Consider the following 21,646-nt stretch of genomic DNA (forward strand, 5'->3'; position numbering starts at 1 on the left):
GATGATATAATGTATGAGAATTGTTTAACAGTGAATTGAGAATGATGAATGGATTTACAGGGCAAAATCCATTTAAAGTAAGTGTGCTTTTGGTGTGAATTGATGTAAAGACTCAGGATTTGGAAGTTTAACCTGACACTCTACTAATTATTCAAAATCATGTAGAGGAGAATGAATTAAGAGTGGGAGTAGCAGGAGGTCCTGGTTGAAATAATTGTTTGTAGTTATAGGAACTAGTATAGGATTAACCTTGTGGGTGGAAGTTATCCATCACAATAGCCAAAACTTCCAAGTAGTTCCACATCAATGCTTATTATCCGAATAATTGAGTCTAATGGGTTTTTTACGATGTGTTTTGTGGCTTTAATGGTGTGAATTACCTAGTTTCTTAATATGATTTGATTCACGATATATGGCACTTCTTTTGTATATTAGTTTACCATTTCTTATCTATTTGTCTTGTGTTTATCGTTCTTCCTTTACGATGATCACCTTTACTTGTGGGAACAAATGATGAAGCAGGTAGTGAGGTACCTAGGAGGGAGATGGTTATTTTGGATGAGTGTAAAAGTGTACAGTTATATATCTTGTTGTAGTTGTTCATGGATTATCACTTATATGAAGTTTTATTTAGTAGTATTGCATAATTAAATTGGATGTTACAAAATACGGTTAATATTTTTAAATTTTTTATTTTTATTTTTTTCTTTCTTTTACAAAATTATTTTTTTATTTATTTATTTTAATTTTATTTGTTTAACGCAAATATATTTAAATTGCTAGCAATTTTTTTTTGTTTTTTCCTTCATTAAGAATTTCTTTTTGGTAAATTTTTACACTAGTTGGGAAATACTCTGGATAAGAAAGACTTGGTATTTAAGTTGTCCATTGTGACACACCTCTAGAGATGACAAATAAACCCACCCCCGTTGGTATTGCTTGAACTCGTTTCAATTTGTACGGGGAATCCCCGCATTGATTGTGTATGGGTATGCGTAGGGGAAATACTCGACTTTTTCAGGTGGGTATAAGGATGGGAATGGGGATGTACATATTCATTCTGTCCCCGTCCTCATACTCATCATATTCTCGTCCCCATTTAAATTATTAAAATACTCATAATATATTAAGTAATATATATATATATATATATAGAGAGAGAGAGAGAGAGAGAGAGAGAAAGAAAGAGATATACACACTTTCTATTTTTTAATTTTTCTAATTGTTTGTCTTGTCATGAAGTTCATTCGCATCTCAAAGATATTTTCGGTCTTATCACAACCTTTATGAAATTATGTTCAAATGATGTATGTCAATTAAATATTGTTTATGTCTCACATTTTAATATTTCTACTATGTTTTAATATTTTTATCTATTGTATATTTTCTTTTCACATGAGAATATCTCAATTTAAGTGTTCAATAGCATAAACCTTTTATTTATTAGGTTATAAAAAGAACCTTTTTATTCTATTATTATTATTTTTTCCTTACATCTTAAGAACTATTTTGTTTCATTGAAACAATTTTCGTTATCTCTCAATCATCGACTAGATTGATATTTGTAAGGTTTTCTTAGATCTCTAAGGTAGTTTTCATCTTATCATATCCATAAGTATAACATTATTTTCGTTTGTGCAATTTCATTCATGGTCAATCAAATTGTTTATAAAACACATATTTCATCATTTTTTAATATATTTATTTGCTGTTTATTTTTTTCATGTAAAATACTATTTTGATATTTTTATATAATTATTTTCATTTTTTAACTCATTATCATACGTGTAATTTTATCACTATAATTGTATAAAAAAATTATTTGTTATATAACTTAATGTAATTATCATGATTTTTTTTATCACCATTCAACATATATTGAACTTCAAAAGATGAAATATTTATGTTAAAATTCTATTATTATTAGTTTAATCCTTTTTTTGTGATTTTTATCAAGTGATGTATTTAATTTGAATATTTGTTTTCCTTTTTATACTTTTTTAAAAATATTTTAAAATTTTATCAACTAGGTTTCATTACTGGTTGCAAATTTAATAAATGTTTCGGTTCTTATGAAATTTTATTTGGTATTTTAATTTGAAATGTATACAATTGAAATATATACAATTATAATTTCTTTCTAAAAATTTGATATACAGAAAACAAATTGTTCTGATACAACCCAAGTCCATCTGGTAGCATCGTTAGGAACAATCACCGCGTTCTTAAGGTATTGTTTGCTTTGGAGCATGCACCTCTATTACGGTTTTGTCCTTAAAAGGCATCTCAAAGGGGAGGGAGGAATGACAATTTAAACTACACTTGACCTCAACTCGTAAGCGATATGGGACTTATTATGTGTACTGAAACAAGCCCCTAGTCGAAGGCAATGGGAGTTGTCGTTCCCACACACAACGCCAATGTTTTGACCCAACCCAAGTCCGTCCAGCAGTATCATTAGGAACAATCACCACGTTCCTGGGGTATTGTTCACTTTAGAGCGTGAAACTACGTCGCGGTTTGTCCTTAAAAGGTGCCTTAGAGGGGGAGGAAAGAACGAGTATTTAAACTATAGTGCTAGGGTAGAGAGAGCAAGGAGTATTTAAAATGCGCTTATCGTCCCCACAGACGGCACCAATGTTTCGACCCTACCCAAGTTCGTCTGGCAGCACCGCGTTCCCGACTCCAAAGAGATGTGAGACTTATTGGGTGTACTGGAATAAGCCCCCTAGTCAAGGGCAAGGGGGCTTGTCGTCCCCACATACGACGCCAATGTTTCAACCCTACCCAAGTTCGTCCGGCAGCACCATGTTCCCGTATCTGAAGGGTGGAAGGAGGAAGGAGCATTTAATTTGCACTTGACCCTGACTCTAAGCAATGTGAGACTTATTGAGTGTACTGGAATAAGCCCCCTAGTCAAGGACAAGGGGAGTTATCATGGGCGCCAATGTTCTGGTTTGACCAAGTCCATTAGGTAGGATCGTTATGAACAACAATCTCGTTCCCGAGGTATTGTCCGCTTTGAAGCATGGAGTTTTGTCTCAGTTTTGTCCTTAAACGGCGCCTTAGAAGGGAGGGAGGAAGGAGTATTTAAACTACATTTGACATCGACTCCTAAGCAATGTGAGACTTATTGGTGTACTGGAACACAAACTTCCTTTTAATATTGAATATGTGATAATATTATGTTTCTTTTACCATAATTTTTTATTATTTTATAAAATAATTATTAATTAATATTGAAATAGTAAAAAAGTAACTACAGGTATAGGCACGAGTATATACCCGTTACTCGGTGAAATGGGAATGAGACAAAATTTTGATGTCTGTCGAGTTTGAATATAAGAATAAAGATGAATTTTATCTTGAAGGATGTGTATGGGACAGCGAAAGATGTCATTTCTCCGCCCCATTGACATTCCAACACACCTCTCTTTCTTATGAGTGAATTCAACTGCCTTTTAACTTATCATAATATCATGTTGTCCAAATAGATGTAGTTCAAGAAAATCTCGGATTGGGTGCTCGAGATGATATGAAGCATGTCCTGTATAGTTATAAAAGTTATTATCACCGGTAAGTATAATCCAAATTTGTCTCGTAAGCATTGAATTCATTTGAATTCTATTTTCTAAATGTTCTCTTCTTCATATTCGGTTGAGTTTACTTTAAAATCTAGGCTTAAAATAATTCAAACAATCGTTCAAAGTTTTATAAGATGTGCACACTTAAAAGTAAACGATAGTATATTTTATAAGTTAGCAACGAAAATGTCTAAAACAATCACAAAGAAATGCACCACGCAAATGTGCTTAGATAAAAATCACAGGACTAATGAATATATCCGTTATTTTCTTACATATAGAATGAGTTTACCCAAATTATATATAAGTTTGGATAAAATAAAATAAATAATTTTTCAAATATTCATTTCTTTGAAAGATAACTTGTTTATGGAAAAGTAAAAACTATTTACTTTTAAATTAAACAGATTAGACAAACATATACAAGTGAGATTATTAAGAGTACTAAAACATTTATACAAAGGAAATCACTCTATAATGGACACTAACCTTATATTTGTACGAGAAACTTCAACTATTCCAAGAAAGTAAAATATATATTATTTGAATTACTTACATTTGAATTCTCTTTATTTTTTAAATAGTTTGTGTGGGTGGAGTAATTAAAATATCTTAAATTTCAATTTTTTTTATTTGTATAAAGTAATTTAATTTTTATTTTAAGGAAAACTCAACTCTATCATTAAGTCCGAGCTAAGTTAACTCGACTTTCGATCCGAGATGACTCATCTCGACTTTCAATCTAGGTCGACTTACGAAGATTCAACCTTTGCTAACTTGGTCCAACCTTTGGCACAGGCTTATTCGGCTCAACCTTCGACATGGTCCAACTTAACTAGACCTTCAAAATCCACTGACTCAACAATAAAAATGTGAAAATTTTAAATTTTTTATATTTTTGAGAATATTTAAATATTCTTCTATTTTATTCCTTTAAAATACATTTCAAAATTCTTTAAATTTGAATTCTTTCAAATTACTTTATCCAAAAAAATCATTTTAATATAAAAAATTTTAAATTTTCAAATAAATGAAATAATCCTTCTAAATTATCTGGTACAAACGTATCATTAATTCATTGAAACCAATTCATTTGTGTAGAATTTAGTTTTATCCATTGGTTTCAGTTTTTTTTTTAAATAGGTATTGTTTTAGTCATGATATACAGTAAGCACATATGATATTTTTAGCACGTGGAATCTGAATTAACTAAGACTACTTCCTTTTAATAAAAGAATTTAAACGATCACAAAAACTATTGTAACACGTCCACGCTACTACAATTTAGGGATCATACCACATGCGAAAGGAATATTCCTCTTATGTTCTTTACTTTACTACTCTGATAGTAGATAGACGTAGACTTTTTGGCAGATTATAATAATAATATCTGCCATGAATCCCATACGAAAATACAAAAATCACTTCCTTGAACGCCCATCTTGACTTAACCCAAAGCACGTTTACAAATAAAGGTTAAAAGGAATATCTTCTAAACACATGTTAGAGAGATTTTCTTTTCCCTTACAAATTAGGTTAAACTAAAATATATAACTAGATCTAAATCTCATCTTACAAATAAACAAGTTGATTCTGTGCACAAACCCATTTTATAAAATTGAATAAAATTTAATTTATTTTTTAATTTGAATCCATCTTAGTAGGATTTTTTAGACGTAGTCTATTATTTACTCCTAGATCTTTCTTTGTTTCTGTAAATCTCTATTTGACATAACCTTCATTGCACAAATCAACTTTTAGCGGTTATATTTAAATTCAATTTTTGAATAAATAACAAGGATCATTATTTAAAATAAAAACGTAATATTCTTTTTAGTTTTATTTTAATTTACTACTACATAATTATATATAACTGTTGTATTTATTCCTTTTCTTTCTTTTTTTCTCTAATGTTGAATGTCTATATTAAAAAAAAATGTTAAATACAGATTTCAATTAGTTGAGATACTTAATAATTTTTTTTTACTTACGTAGATTATTTATTTATAAATATATTATATTTTAAAATAAAATTGCCATTTCGTTAATGTTTGGTAGGGGTTCAGTAGGAAAAAAAAAAAGGGTATTTGGTAAAAGAATGGTGTGTTTATCATCACCTAACATTAATTAATATTCTATTTTGCGCAGATCGGGTTTGACACACCTCGTGGCATTTAACTAACAGGGTTATCCAATTGGAGAGTGTGTGTGTGTATATAAGTATATTAGAAAAGCAAGCGAAGTTGGGTTTATTTGCATAGTTTTGAAGTGTAGAAAAGAATGGGTTGTTATAGAGTAGTTCAGGTTGTGGCCATAGTCTCATTCGTGCTTTTGCTTCCAAATACCCATGCCTGGGGAGACGATGGACATGCCATTGTTTGTAAGATTGCTCAGGTACGTTAACATATCATGTCGGAATGATGTATTTAGTAAAACCTTTCTGTCAAAATCATAATACAGCGAAGAAAAGAGAAGATGTATGTACATGAAAGAAAAAAATCAATCTCATAACTCTTGTATTCTCTTGCCAAAACTTACTTAATTGATTTATGGAATATGCCACGTTGATTAGAAATAAGATAAATTTATAATACAGAATACACTAGTGCAGTAAGGGTTTTTGGCCCCGGTTATTTTCGTCATTCTGCCTCGGTTTTAGACCCGAGACATATTGGGACGAGACCAAAAGTTTGGTCTCGGTTGCAAAGGAACCGAAGCCATAAAGACTTTTTTTGTTTCGCGCACCAGCCACCATGTCCTTCAGCTTCTTCCCCAACCCGCTCACCACCGACGTCCTCGTCCGGTCCGCCGATGACCCCGGTCCGCACCCCGACAAGCTTCGGTTCGCCGTGTTCGACCGCTTCAGCGCCTCCAGCTTCCCCTTTACCACCTTCACGCGCTTCAGCACCAGCTCCACGTCCTTATCCATGCGCGCCTGGATCTCCTTCATTGCCTTCGCCATTTTTCTCTCCTCGTTCGCCTCTTGCAGCTTTCTGTACAGCATCTCCACGCTCCTCATGTCCTCTTTCACGTCCTCCACATCCTCGAAGAACTTGTCCATTCACGCATCCAACCATGGCAGATTCACCACACCAAGCCTCCGCGACGCAACCACCACAACAGATCCATTCATCACCGCGCTTGGAGCAGATCTGCACCAGTTTATCTCGTGTGGCAGCTTCACAGCAGTAGCACCTCCATTGGCGAACAAAGGCAGCGAACCACCATTGTTGCAGCTTCACCGCGAGCCTCCACGCGTGAGCCAGAAATAGATCTGCAACAGCGAAACAGATCTGCACCACGCTCACGGAGAGGAGAAAAATTTGGGTTGGCGTAGAGAAGATGAACAGGTGCAGGGTTCGCGAATTTGGAACCCTAAATAAGGTATATGGCCTCGGTTCCATTAATGACCGAGGCATAAAGTCGTATAGGCCTCGGTCCTATTCCACCAGAGGCCAAAGCCTCCACTGTCAGTGGCAATTTCGAAATTTTGGGGAACACTGACGAGTTATAGGCCTCGGTTGAGTGATAACCGAAGCATAAAATCTCTTATAGGCTTCGGTTGGATAGGGACCCGAGGCAAAAAGTTTCGAAAAATTTCAAAAATGCCACCGCGTCCTTATAGTCTTCGGTTCCGCAGTAACCGAAGCCTATAAGGGAGTTAAAAACGTGATTCTGCACTAGTGATAAATATAAATTTCTCTTTATAATTCGATTTTATATAATTGAGTTAGGTTTATAATTAACTCCTTAAGATGGTATTAGTCATCTGAAATTTATTTTCACAAAATTTGGTATTTGTTATATCTATCTTGTTTATCACTTAACGAATCATAATCGAAGATCTATTAATCTCTAATTTCGTGTTTGATATATATATGTTTCAAGGTTAAAATGTGTTGAAAATCTCACATCAACTAGAGATAAAATAGTTTACAGTATATATTACCTTATTGATTTAAAATTAAAATGTACTTAAAAATATTGAACATAATCCTTTTGTTATTAGTTGTTGTGTTTAAAGTTAGAAGTGAGACTGAAATTCATGTTCCTTTCTTATCTTTGGTGGTTTGATATTGAGAAGGCTCGGCTAAGCACTCAAGCTGCAGCAGCAGTGAAGAAACTATTGCCAAAATCTGCGAACAATGACTTGTCGAGCAAGTGTTCATGGGCTGATAGTTTAAGGGTGGTGTTTCCTTGGTCCTCTGCTTTGCACTTTGCAAATACTCCTAAAGACGCTTGCAACTACAAGAACAGTAGTAAGTTCCTTCTTCTTCTCTCAACTCATCTTCTTACTCTTTCTATCTATATAAGAAAAGTTTGTAAAAGCTTACATACAAAGGGATAACAAAAATAAATTTTCCTGTCAACGAGTATTCAGATATAAGATTCGTAACGGATAATTATTATCTGTAAATATTTACTACTTCTGGATAGTGAGTAGCGAGTATTTTAATATCTATTTATAAACGGGTTGGGTGCAGTATCATACTATTCATATCCATACGTATCCATTACCCTCAAAAAATTGAAATTAAAATTTAATTTATGTTTTATTAAGTTAGATATAATTAAAATTAAAATTTACTTTATATTTTATTTTATACTCTTTTGTAATTTTATTTAATTTTGTTTTTAATTTAGAAGATATCTTTTTGTAAATATTCACGGGTATCAACAAATTTTAAAAAAACTCGTAGATATTTTCTAATCGGGTATCCGATGAAAAAACAGATGGGTAACAAGTGAATTTTTTTTGTTACATGTCGACGAATAGACATTATTCATGTCCAACCCAGCTTGTTTTTGTCCCTACACATGTATGTTAAAATGAATCCAATCATATTTTACATTAAATTTCAAGGTTCAATATTATGTATGAATTGAACATTATTTAGCTAATAAGAAAAATATTTTGTTGTAAATTTTTATTTACCAAAATGGTTTAATGAAATTAAGTTTGGGTTAAATTTCAATTACTAATATCTATAACAATATATAAAGAGATACTCTTTTTGTATCTATATTTTTTTATTCCAATTTTATCTTTAATTATTATTTTATAAATAGTTTACCATTAACTGTTATTCTAATAACCTTTTTCGTTTTTAACAATTATTTTAAAAACTTCTTCTTTTGTATACATATTTTATTTTTTAAAAATATTTTAAAAATTAATTATATATTTTTTATTGATCTTAACTCAAATTTCTACAAAAAATTAAAAAATTAAATACATATACGCGATAACATCTATCTTTTCACTAGTGTTATTAAAGTCATTAATAACCTATCTTAATTGAGATTTAAGTATTTCTTGTTATCTCTCAATTCTTATGTTCAATATTTTCTTTTGAAAATTCACAATGAGAGATGTGTCAAATTTATATTAAGTGGTATAAACCAATTTCGTAAGATCAATATACGTTTGATGTTCATCTCTTAATTATTATCAAAATCATCCAACCAAAAACTATAAATAATTTAAATCTTATCTTATAAATAGATTTTTATAGACTTAAATTTATTTCTTTAAGATCTCGATCTAGATGTATGAATCGATTTAGTCTGATTAAGATATGCATACTTTCCACTATTCTAATATGATTTCATAGCCCAATAATTTTAAAAGTGATTGATCAAATAATTTATTTTTTAATATATATAAGAATTTATGAATTTTAAATACTGATGCCAGAAATAGAATTTAAAAAACTGAATTTGATGTAGTACTAACCTGGTCCTGAACATTCAGGGGATTGTGTAGACTTGAAAACTGGAATTAAAGGGCGATGTGTTGTATCAGCGATTACCAACTACACCAACCAGCTCCTGGAATACGGAACCAAAACTAAATGTAAATGTGAAACTAATGTTGTATTTATCCATCCACATCATTTTCGACCTCACTAATAATTTTCTTTTGTGATATCAGATAATCTCACTCAGTCTCTGCTATTCATTTCACATTTTATGGGAGACATTCATCAGGTATCTATGCATTTAAAAAACATCTATTTTTCAATTAATTAGATCACTCACATCTTATATGGCTTCTGAAGTTTCAACCCATAACACTAATGAAAAAAAAAAAAAAAACGGAAACAATTAGTGAAGTTTTATGAAGGAAAGTTAATTTTAGTATCAAAACAATTAGAGGTAGTTGAGAGTGATTCACTAGCTACTAGTTGATATATTAACTATTAGGCAATAAATTTCTAATTTATAAGTTTTAAATTGACAAACTAATTTATTAGATTAAAATGATTTGACTAATAAATTAGTTGGTAAATATAAAATTATATAATTTTTAGTATAAAAATTAAAGTTTTCTTTTTCTTTGGAAAAAATATGTTACTATGAAGTAATAATTTTATGTATTTTTAAAATATTTAAATTCTTAATTAAACTCTTTACTAGTTTTATTGTTTATTTAAAAGTTTAATAAATAGGGCGTTTTATTTAAATGAGTTCATATAAGAATATTAATTAAATATAATTTTTAATTTATTTTTTAATTTTCAATTTAAACTATCATGACATTTAATTGTTTTTATAATTTTTATTGTTTATACTTTTGACATTATTTGTAAAGAAGTACTAAAAAATTCAATTTGTAATGAAAATTCTTTTAAATTTGAAACAAGTAAAACATAAAAAGTAATTCCACTAATAGTAAAAATAATAAAATAAGTTATAATAAAGTATAATAATAAAGGTTAAAAGTATAATAAAGATAATAAAAAATATATTAAGATATAAATACGTAGTAAAAGAGAAAAATCAAATAAGTTATAATCTAGAAATTAGATACGGGCAAAAATTGTAAATTATAGAAACTTCTGAATAAACTACTTTGATTTGATGTATTTTTTATACGGGTTAAATGAGCCTTAAATGTTACTTTTAGTTATCTTTGATTGTTATTAAGTTTCGGTATATTAAGTTCTAAAAATTTTCTTGAAATAGTTTTTTGTAGAAAAGAAATTAATTCATAAATATTGATTTAAAAAAGTAATGGATTAAAATAAAAAACAGGACATGTTTCAAATAAATTATAAAATATCTGCATGAATTTAAATGGATGGAACTCCAACATTGAAAATATTACTTTTTTATTTTAATTAACTTCCAATACACGCTTTATGAACAGCCTCTACACTGTGGCTTTGGATCAGACAGGGGTGGCAATGACATCAGCGTTCACTGGTACAGAAGAAAGCAAACTCTTCACCATGTACGTCAAATTCCAATTTTCTCCAATCATATAACATCATCATCATCTGTTTCTGCTATTAATATAGTTTTTATATACCATATATGCGTACAGGTTTGGGATGCTAGCATTATTGAGACAGAAATTGAAAGATTCTACGATGATATTGACGATTTCGTTGATGCAATTCAAAAGAACATTACGGTATTGTGTGCAGGTTCTTCTGTTGTCTTCAACGTAAAGATTTGTCAGTTGAAGTTTTATTTTTTTTAGTCTTTTTGAATGAACAGAAAGCATGGGCTGATGAAGTAGAAGACTGGGAAAACTGCAGAAAAGATGACATATCATGCCCAACTATGTATGTCTCTAAAAATGCATTACTAAGATCATTAGTCATTGCATCAAAAATATCACTAACCTCTCATAAAAGTTCATCTTATAAATTTTAGAGTACAAGGTGTTTGAGTTAATGTTGCTTACAAACTTTTAGGAAGATTCTCCCTAGAAACTAAGATAATCCCTCGGCTAAGTGTAAACTACATTCTCAATTTCTTTTTTTTATTCTTATTTCTTTCAAAGCATGTTTGTATTTACACAATTAAGAATCACTTGCGTGTTTTATCTTGAGTAAAGATTTTGATTGCAAATTGTTTTGAAACGTGAACTAATGCTTATTCGCTGTTAATTAACATGGTAAATGTTTCAGATATGCTTCTGAAAGTGTTGAAGATGCCTGTGCATGGGCTTATGAAGGAGCCTCTGAAGGTTCAGTACTGGATGGTAAGCAAAGGGAGTTTTTATAATTATGAAACTTTTTCTTTTATCTTATTTTGTTCTAACTATACCGTGAAAATGCACTCTGCAGATGAATACTTCTTGTCTCGTTTTCCGATAGTCAATTTGCGATTAGCTCAAGGAGGAGTTCGATTGGCTGCAACTCTTAATCGTATTTTTGACACAGGGTCTGCAATGTCAGTGTAATTTATTGAAGGTTAGAATAGGTCAACAATTTCCATGTTACAACAGAATAAAGTGTAAAAACTAATTTGTAGCTCAATTTCTAGTTTGTGAGTTTAAGATTTAAGATAACTTTGCTGATAACGAAAAGAAAAGAAAAGAAAGACATTGGGACGGGGGTGATGAGCAATTTGATATCATATTATAGGTGCTTATGCTTTCATTGAATCAAAATGAATAAATGATATTGAATACATTAAAATGTAGCATGCATCAAACTTTTAAATGTTAATTTAAATAGGGGGATTTAAGATGTAATAAAATAAAAAGAAAAATTATGTGTGTGTGTGTGTGTGAACTTTTCAAAGAAGTGAGACTTGTAATTGCAATAAACAATTTATTTGGTTATCAGTGAATGTGGAAGGAAAAATAAGAAAAAAATTATGTTAAAATTAATTCATGGATTATTTAATAAATAATATGAAAATTTTCATAAATTAATTTACGTAATTTAATTTTAATTTATAAAAAAGTTAACGTTAATTTTATTTTGGTTAAATTATTCTTTTGGTCCCTATTTTTATAGCAAAATATCAATTTGGTCCCTCAATTTTTTTTATCTCAATTTGGTCCCTCTTTTGAGAAATTTGATGCAATCAAGTCCTTTTCGTTAGTGGTGTAGTAACAGTGTTAAATGGGATGCCACGTGTTAGTTTCTGGATTTTTTGAATTTTTTATTTTTCTTTTTGAATTTTTTTTTTTGCATTTTTTTATTATTTTATTATCTTTTTAAAAAGATTTAAAAAATTAAAAAAATCGTCACGTGTCAAGCTGACATTGTGCCACGTGGTAGTGATAGTGTCACGTGTCACTATTATGCCAAGAATCATTTCTCTATTCTCAATTTGGTCCCAGTATTTTAATTTTTGTCTCAATTTAGTCCCAATTTTTGTAAAAATTTTGCAATTTTGTCTCTCTCCAAATTTAAACCAAATTTAATTTCTATATAAATGTGCACAAATATTTCTATCAAAATTGATATTTTAAGTAAATATTTTTAAGAAGATTAAGTTTATTTTAATTTATATTTTACATTAAACTTTATTAAAATTGTTTTAAAGTTGTTAATAGAAAATAATGCTAATAACAAAAAAAAATCATAAATTATATTGATATTTTATTACATCATACTTTAATATTGTTTTTTATTTGAATTTATATTTTAAATAATTGCATATTTTTAAAATGTGTAAAATTCAATAATTTCTATACAAATGTTTTAGTTGGTGTAAAAAGAATAATTATATAAATTTAAGAAAAATTAACTAGTTTATGTAACAATAAAAAACAAATAAATTTAAAATTTAAAAACAATTTTAAGTAAACTTGAATGTGAAGCAAATTTAAATAAACTTAGTTTTGTTGAAAATATATAATAAAAATATCAATTTGAAGAAAAAAATCAAATTTAATAAAAATATTTGTATAGAATTTATATAAAAGTTAACTTTTGTTTCAATTTGGAGGGGATGAAATTGCACAATTTTTACAAAAAATGGAACTAAATTGAGACAAAATTAAAATACAAGGACCAAATTCAGAATGAGAAAATGACACCTGACATAATTGTGACACGTGGCACTGTCACGACCACGTGGCACAATGTCAGCTTGACACGTGACAAATTTTTAATTTTTTAAAAATATTAAAAAAAATAAATAAATATTCAAAAAATAAATAAATAAATAATTCTAAAAATCAAGAAACTAACATGTGGCACCCAATTTAACACCGTTACTACACCACTAATGGAAATGACTTGATTGCATCAAATTTCCAAAAATAGGAACCAAATTGAGATAAAAAAAATTGAGGGACTAAATTGATATTTTTCTACAAAAATGGGGATCAAAGGAATAATTTAACCTTTTATTTTTCTTTCACAAAAATGGTTCCTATAGAACCAAACTTATATTACTTTTTTATTTTTGGAGTTTATTTAAAGAATTTTATAAGTTTTTCTACTACATATAATAAAGTGTCATCAGTCACGATGGGGAGAAAAATAAAATGTGTAAATGGGACTAGTCAATTAAGATAATTGTTTAAGGGTTAAATATGTTTTTTGTCCCTTAACTTGGTTCCTAGAGAACTAAACTCATATTACTTTTGTATTTTTGGAGTTTGTTTAAAGAATCTTATAAGTTTTTCTATTACATATAATAAAGTGTCACAAGTCACAATGGGGAGAAAAATAAAATGCGTAAACGGGACTAGTCAATTAAGATAATTGTTTAAAGGGTTAAATATGCTTTTGGTCGCTTAACTTTAAGTGAAAATTGGAATTAGTCTCTCTTTAAAGTTTTGACCCAATTTAGTATCACTAGTGTAAAATATATATATATATATATATATATATATATATATATATATATATATATATATTAGATCGGTTTTAGAACGCATATTAAATCGGTTCCGTAACCGATCTAATATACAACGATGTTAGATCGGTTCTAAAACAATCGATCTAATACTTTAAACTAGAAAGAAAAAACAGACGTGCACTCACACTCCTTGTCTCAACTTGAATGATTGAAATTCAATATGCATACACAACAATTAAAGACAAATGATCAATACATATTACACCAGAACAGAAAACATCTCCACAAAATTTCAAATTTCCATTCCTAAATCAACATGAACACTAAAAAGTAAATCATTCCAGAAAATTAAACATTCATATGAGCAACTCTATATGGTTTTAACAGACCCTTAACCTACCCCCAATCAACCCTAATCATCCTTGGAATAAACCCAAATCAAGAAAAAACAAAATAGATAAACACAGCAGCAGAAGTGCGAGTAGTGGAGGCACGAGCAACGGCGACGCGAGCAGCAAAGGCGGAGCGGATGCGCGAGCAGCGGAGGTGCGAGCAGTAGAGCGGAGGCACGACCAGCGGCGATGAGGTCTGGTGGTGAGCGACGATGAGGTCTGGTGGTAAGCAGTAGTAGCAAGAAAGAAGAGAAAGAAGAGAAGTTGTTGTGACAATGAAAAGGGTTTCACATTTTTGTTAAATCTGCGAAGAGTATTAGATCGGTTGAATTTTTAATTGATCTAATAAGTGAATATTAGATCGGTTATATAAAGAACCGATTTAAAATTTACATATTAGATCGGTTAAAAATTCAACCGATCTTATATGCTTCCTAGTATTTACAAGTTTGCCACCACGTTTTTCTTTAGATCGGTTTTCACATAACTGATTTAATATCTTGTTTAGAATGTCCTTTTTGCTCTAGTGTATCCCAATTTTAGAAATACGTGAATTTAGTCATTTTTACCAAACTTTTAAGTTTATTTGACATTTCAATAACATTTTATGGAAGTATTTAAGTTAACATTGAAGCTAAAATTTATCAAATAGACTATCATGAAATATGCTTGAAATGTCAAATAAATTTAACAAAATTTGGTTAAAAGGACCAAATTCACACATCTTTTTTTTTTAATTTTAAAAAAGTTTATTTATAAAATTTGTTTGTATATATACTTATAAATGAATATTTAAAGCATATTTAAGCATATAAATATTTTTTAAGTTTTTAATTGATTAATTCATATTTTTAATTGGAAAATGTAAAATAATTGTTATATTTACATATTAAATTACTCTATTATAAATAATAATTGGAATTAGTTTGTAAGTGTTAATGATTTAAATTAGAATAGTATTATACATTTATATCTCTACAAAAATAATATAGAAAACTTAATATTTTCAATTATTTTTAATTTTAAAAAAAGGCCAATAGGTTAAGGATAGGCTAGAAAGGCCTTGCCAAAACAAGCTAGCGGGTTAAAATTGCCAACCCGACCCGCCTCATTTTGGCATGCTAGTAGGCTGACCCTTCGATCCCAACCCACTTTGTCACTTATACTTTTGATGAGTTTTTCTATATTCTACATTATAAAATTGTAAGTGAGATTAACAAAAAGCATAGCAAACATTACTAAGGAAAACACGTTACGTTGGGATCATCGACCCACACCAACGAACCAAGTCGGGATCATCATCACTCAAAACAACTAAACCCAAGGTTAAATGTGCTAATTTCATTATCAGGTAATTAAATGACTTGGAATGAACCATGAAATCATATTGCTCTATAGGATTAACGGCTTGCTAGAAGAGCCATTTGTTGATGAATAGTGCATAAACCCTCCCGCCAACATGAATGAGTTAAGGCAGAGGGCTGCCAAGTTCATGTGGGTAGAAGATATGAGGAAGTACAAGGATAAAAAAAAAGCCTTTATAGTAGCACTTGACTCTACTGCATCCACAAGCTCCAACTCTAACTTAGTATGTTAGTACTACGCTAGTTGAAAAGAAAGAGGTCGCAAAGGTACCCGCACCTAAGAGTAATGTCGACCCACAAGAGCATAAGCCCGTGTAATACTCGCACTACGAGCCCCTCAATGCTCGCAGATCGCACATCCTAGAGGAAGCCGTACAAGCCGACCTCATCCCACCACCAAGAAAGTTCCAAAGTTCGCTTAATGTTGACATGAGAAAATACTGTAGCAACCATCGTAACAACAGCCATACAACTAATGAGTGCACGAACCTTAATCGCTTTGTTAAGCGAGAGGATGAAGGAGTATCTAAGGTTGGGTACCACAGGTTTGATGACAAAAGAGATGAAAGGATGGACAAAGACAAGTATGAAAGAAGAGAAAAACCAACACAACAGGACAATAAGCAACAAGATCATCAAGATAACAAATCATCCTTGAGGGGTATAATCTATACCATATCTCGAGGCTTCGTAGTGGGAGGCTCTTCATCCTCGACAAGAAAGAAGCACTTGAGGGTCGTACAATCAATGCATGCAATATCACGAGGATACAAGATGAGGATGCCCTCAATCACATTTCCAAACTTTGACTTCCAAGGAGTCAACCCGGATCATGATGACCCCATAGTTATTGTAATAGAAATGAATAATATTTCGGTAAAAAAATATATTGATTAATCATGGCACCTCAGTAGATATACTTATTGGAAAACATATAAGAAGCCCCAGGTTCTAGAAGACTTCATGATTCCTTGTGATGAACCAATATACGACTTCTTTGGAGAAAGAGTAGAAACCAAAGGATATATCAACCTCTATACCACCTTTAGAGAAGGAAGCATAACCAAAATCATACCCATCTTATACATGGTAATTGATGCGCATACGTCCTATAATGTTTTACTACGATTACCATCGTTGAATCTTCTTGGAGTCGTGGTCTCCACCCCCCATCTTGCTATGAAGTTTGTGTTAGCTTCAGGGGACATAATTATAGTGCACGAAGATAATAAAAGAGCTAGAGAAAGCTCCATAGCAAGTTTAAAGTTACCATTCCCTCCGCTAAGTACCAACAATATTGAGAAGGCCTCGACCCATGGACTAATAATGATGAAAGGATGAAGCCCGTTGGAGAAACCAACGCCTTTCCCCTACCAAATGAAGGTCAAAGTTTCAAGATTGGATCTATGATCAACACAAAAGGAGAAAGAGTCATTGACCAAGCCTTGACTGCCAATGCCGACTTGTTCGCATGGACAATGGTTGACCTCCCAAGGGTCGATCCTAGGGGGCATTGCATCGTCTATTTGTTTTCAAAGGAGAAAAACTCATTTCATAAAAGAAGAAGAAGCTAGGAGAGGAAAGAAGAAAGAAGAAAAGCTGCCAAGGTTGAGGCTAACAAATTGTTAAAGGTCAAGTTCGTGAAAGAAGTAAGAAATACGACATGGCTTGCCAACGTCATACTAGTTAAAAAAACAAGTGGAACATGACGTGTGTCTGTGTGTAGACTATACAAACCACAACAAGGTGTGTCCTAAAGATGCATATCCATTACCAAGCCTTGATCGATTAGTAGAGACGTTGTCGAGCACAACATTAAGCTTCTTGGACACCTTCTTAGGCTATAATCAAATTCCCATGGTAGAGGACGATAAGATGAAAATTGCCTTCATCACAGAGGAGACCAACTATTATTATGAGGTCATGCCTATTGGCCTAAAAAATGCTAGAGCGACGTATGAAAGATTGATGGACAGGGTATTCAACCATTTAATTGAAAAGAACGTAAAAGTATATGTTGACGACATGGCCGTTAAGTCCCCAACCTCGGCACAACACTCTCAAGACCTGTCTCAGGTCTTCTCTGCCTTGCGTGCATACAACTTACGTTTGAACATGTATAAATGCATGTTTGAGGTAGACGGAACAAGTTTCTTGGATTTATGTTGACACATAGGGCTATTGAAGCCAACCCAAAAAAAATGTGAAGTAGTGATCGAGATGAAAAGTCCCAAATACATGAAAGAGGTACAACGCCTCATTGTGAGGTTAACAACAATATCATAGTTTTAGCAATTATTTTTCATAAAAAATTTGTAAGAAATTTTTCGTGAATTTTTAAATTTCAAGGTAACTAATTGCCCTTGAAAGTATTACCTTCTAATCAAAATTTGTAAGAAAAATTACAAGAAACACTTTTCCTGCAAAATTTTATAAAAAATTTGCAAGAAAATCTCCATGAAATATGGAAAATCCTAAGTGTACTCTTAGCACAACACATCATAACCAATGAAACATTTGCAACCATTCAACCTCAAGAAACTAAATTGCAAGAGGAATACAATTTGGAAAGGTGTTTGGATAGCTATAATTTGGAATTTGTGGAATCAAAGGAATGAAATAATATTAGGGATGAGAGAGTTTATGTAGAGGAAATTATTTATATGGCACAAATGAAAGCTTAGGCTTGGGTTAGATAAAAATATCCAAGGCAACATTTTCATATTTAGATTGGTATATAAATCGAATAGAGTGTACAAAAGCCTTGAAGGGTTGATATATAGGTGATGCTAAGAGTTGTAGTGGAAGTGAGTCACAAGTGAACATATCGGATTGGAAGTAGTTGAATGGATCAGGGAGTGAGAAGGATTAGGAGTGTTGACTTCATTTTGCATATACAATAAGTTCATAAAATAAGGTAAAAAGCAAATAAAAAGTTTAAACTTGGGACAGAGGGGATATAAAACAAAATTCAAGGCATCTTATTGCACCAAAAACTTATATATATTGTATGGAACAACAAACAAGGTATGTTGATTGTCACTACTCATGGATGAATGTCTAGAAAATTCACAAGGGAGTATGGGACTTTGGGAATGGAAGATTGCTTAAATGAAAATGTTTTTAATTTGTTAGGTACATTAATTACTATGTATCGGGTATGATTAGTCTTTGTAACCACTATGTATACTGATTAACTATGTAATCGGGTACTATGTAATCGGGTTGAAACGCTTCTAGTGTCTAATGTAAATAAACTTTCATATGTTTTTGCCAATAAAAAAAATGTATTAGATCATTCAAGTCTTAACAAGGTGGTATAATGAGCATTTTTAGTGTCATTGTTCCTGTCCTTATTAGTCCTTCAAAAGGTTGTGAAAATAATGTGTGAAAGTTTAAAAGAGATTCCTACCATGAGGTGGTAAATGACAAACCTTTCATATTTCAATCACATCTTTTGACCTAGTTTTGTAAAAGATCATGTTGTTACATATTTGTTACCAAAACTTAAGTTTAGTGCTCAATCTCTTAAGAGAAGAAAAATATTTCTTTTAAAAGATAAGTCAACAGAATTGAAAGAGGTCAACAATAACTATTTTTAATAAAATATATTATTATCAAAGGAAAATTTCAACCTGCAAAATCTATATTTGAATAAATATCTCATTGAAAAATTAAGTTCATAATATTAATTTGGATACCAATTATTAGATCAAGTTCTTATCACTAAAGTAAAAATTATAACAAATAAATTTAATATAACTCATTCATTTTAACATATAATAATTAAACACTATAATTTGATTGTGACTTAACTTATATCTAACTTATGCTATGAAACAATTCATACACGATATAAGAGTTTAATTTAGAAAAAGAAAATAAAAATGAATAAATTAAAAGTATATTGAAAAAATGATAAGACAATAATGAATAAAATTGCATTCTTAATGATTTGGTGGAGTAAAATATATGGAAAGATACCTTTTGATAATTAAGTAATATGGAAAATTTATTAAAAGATAAATAATTTAAATAATATAAGACCAATCACTTACTTTATGTCCAAACATGTAGTAAAATAATATTTCTTATTTTCATTGATTTGTTCTATCATCTTCACCGTACAAATATAGGAACTTTAATTCAAAAAGGGTTTGAACCTATGATGCACCAATACTTAATCTTGGGTCACATATATGTGTCTGACACGTATCGTGTCCGATACTTTAGCGATATTTATCAATGAAGTATCTAATTTATAAAGTCTTAGTACAATACAATAAAATCTTTGAATAGTGAGCAATTTTAGTAAAAAAAATAATTAGTCACTATATAGTGACCAACTTTAGAACTAAAATAGTTCAAACAAATTATAATTGATTTCTAAATTGATAATTAAAATAGTTTCAATTATGAGTTGGTTTTTAAATTGGTCACTAACATTAGCTACCAGGTTTTAACTACCAAAATAATTGGTCTCTAATTAGGAAATTTGGATTCACACATTAACAATCATATATATATATTTGTTTGTAAGAATTATTGTACACTTTTCAACATTCATATATCACGTATCTATCACGTGTCGTATCCTATTATTTTAAAAATAAACGTATCAACGTATCGAATACGTATCGTATCCGATACACGTATCGTATTTGTGCATCATAGGTTTGGACAATTATTTCAGATTTTCAATTATGCTGCACAATTACATTGGCTAGCAATATAACTACATAGCTACCATTGATACGAATAACAATTATATTAATGTCTCTGCTTTTGTGTGCTTTCCACTCTTTCTAAATTCCTATGTGTTATACAGAGCATGGTTAGTCCTGTGAAGTAGAGAGAGGCACTAAGCATTGTTGTCAACATTGTGCAAGCATTGGTGTGTGAAGTGCGTAGCCCACAAAGAGTAATATCGAAGAATACCGAGAAGAGTTGAAGGTATCAAAGATCAGCGGGGTTCTTGCATTCACAATTTCAAGATGGCTGGGAATGGAAGTATCATTCAAGGTGCAATACCAATGTTTGATGGAAGGGGTTTTGATGATTGGAAGATAAAGATTCAACCAATCTTTGGATTTCATGATATAGTTGAGGTGGTGATGATCGGGTTGGAAGATCCTAGAACAAAAGCTATTGATGAAGCCAAGAATCTTCAGAAGTTAGACAGCAAAGCCAAATTCCTCATATACCAATAAGTTAGGCCTAAAATCTTTAACAAAATTTTGAAAGTTACTTAACGAGTGTATATTTTGGTCCTCAATTAATCTTTAATTTGGGAATTTAATTGATTTTAATGTTTAAAAAATGATTTAATAAGGATTTGTAATAATTAGGTTTATCAAGTTTGTGAGATAAAAATGGGTTAAAAAGTTATTTTAGTTGCATAAAATATTCTTGAATATTCTAATGTTTGTTGATACAAAAGTTAAATTTGGTTAATTAAAAGTGTGAAATTAAATTGTTCAAAGATACAAAATAAGGCCAAAATCAATAAATTATGGAAGAAAATAAATCAGGAGCTAAATGCACCCCTAAATTACATATATACTCCCTCTTTCAGCAATGAGCCACACAGACAACCTATTTCTCCACCCCCTAATTTACTAACTTTCATCCCTTCTACTACTTACTAAATTGTCCAACCAAAACACATCATGTTATCAATCCTCACTAAAACATCTAAACCGATCACATCATGCCAGGTCATCATCTTCTTCAACCCTTCATCTCA

At 30.7% G+C, this 21,646-nt stretch overlaps 1 protein-coding gene across 1 annotated transcript; it reads left to right on the top strand.

Moving 5' to 3' along the window:
* Positions 1–5,812: 5,812 nt before the first annotated feature.
* Positions 5,813–11,957, top strand: LOC114174097 (endonuclease 2-like). The gene is made up of 9 exons (XM_028058848.1): positions 5,813–5,978; positions 7,669–7,843; positions 9,340–9,441; positions 9,520–9,575; positions 10,738–10,821; positions 10,915–11,004; positions 11,091–11,158; positions 11,507–11,580; positions 11,666–11,957. Exons 1-9 carry the CDS (start codon positions 5,865–5,867, stop codon positions 11,779–11,781), a joined length of 879 nt encoding a protein of 292 aa, XP_027914649.1. The 5' UTR covers positions 5,813–5,864; the 3' UTR covers positions 11,782–11,957.
* The last annotated feature ends 9,689 nt before the right edge of the window (positions 11,958–21,646 follow it).

Source organism: Vigna unguiculata, chromosome 2 (genome assembly GCF_004118075.2).
Source record: "Vigna unguiculata cultivar IT97K-499-35 chromosome 2, ASM411807v1, whole genome shotgun sequence".
NCBI lineage: Eukaryota > Viridiplantae > Streptophyta > Magnoliopsida > Fabales > Fabaceae > Vigna > Vigna unguiculata.

What these genes read in the sequence shown, in the direction of transcription:
- LOC114174097 (XM_028058848.1), top strand. Translation starts at nt 5,865, where the DNA reads ATGGGTTGTTATAGAGTAGTTCAGGTTGTGGCCATAGTCTCATTCGTG. An exon ending in CAATTCAAAAGAACATTACG is followed by an intron (nt 11,005 to 11,090) that starts GTATTGTGTGCA and finishes TTGAATGAACAG; the next exon opens with AAAGCATGGGCTGATGAAGT. An exon ending in GACATATCATGCCCAACTAT is followed by an intron (nt 11,159 to 11,506) that starts GTATGTCTCTAA and finishes TAAATGTTTCAG; the next exon opens with ATATGCTTCTGAAAGTGTTG.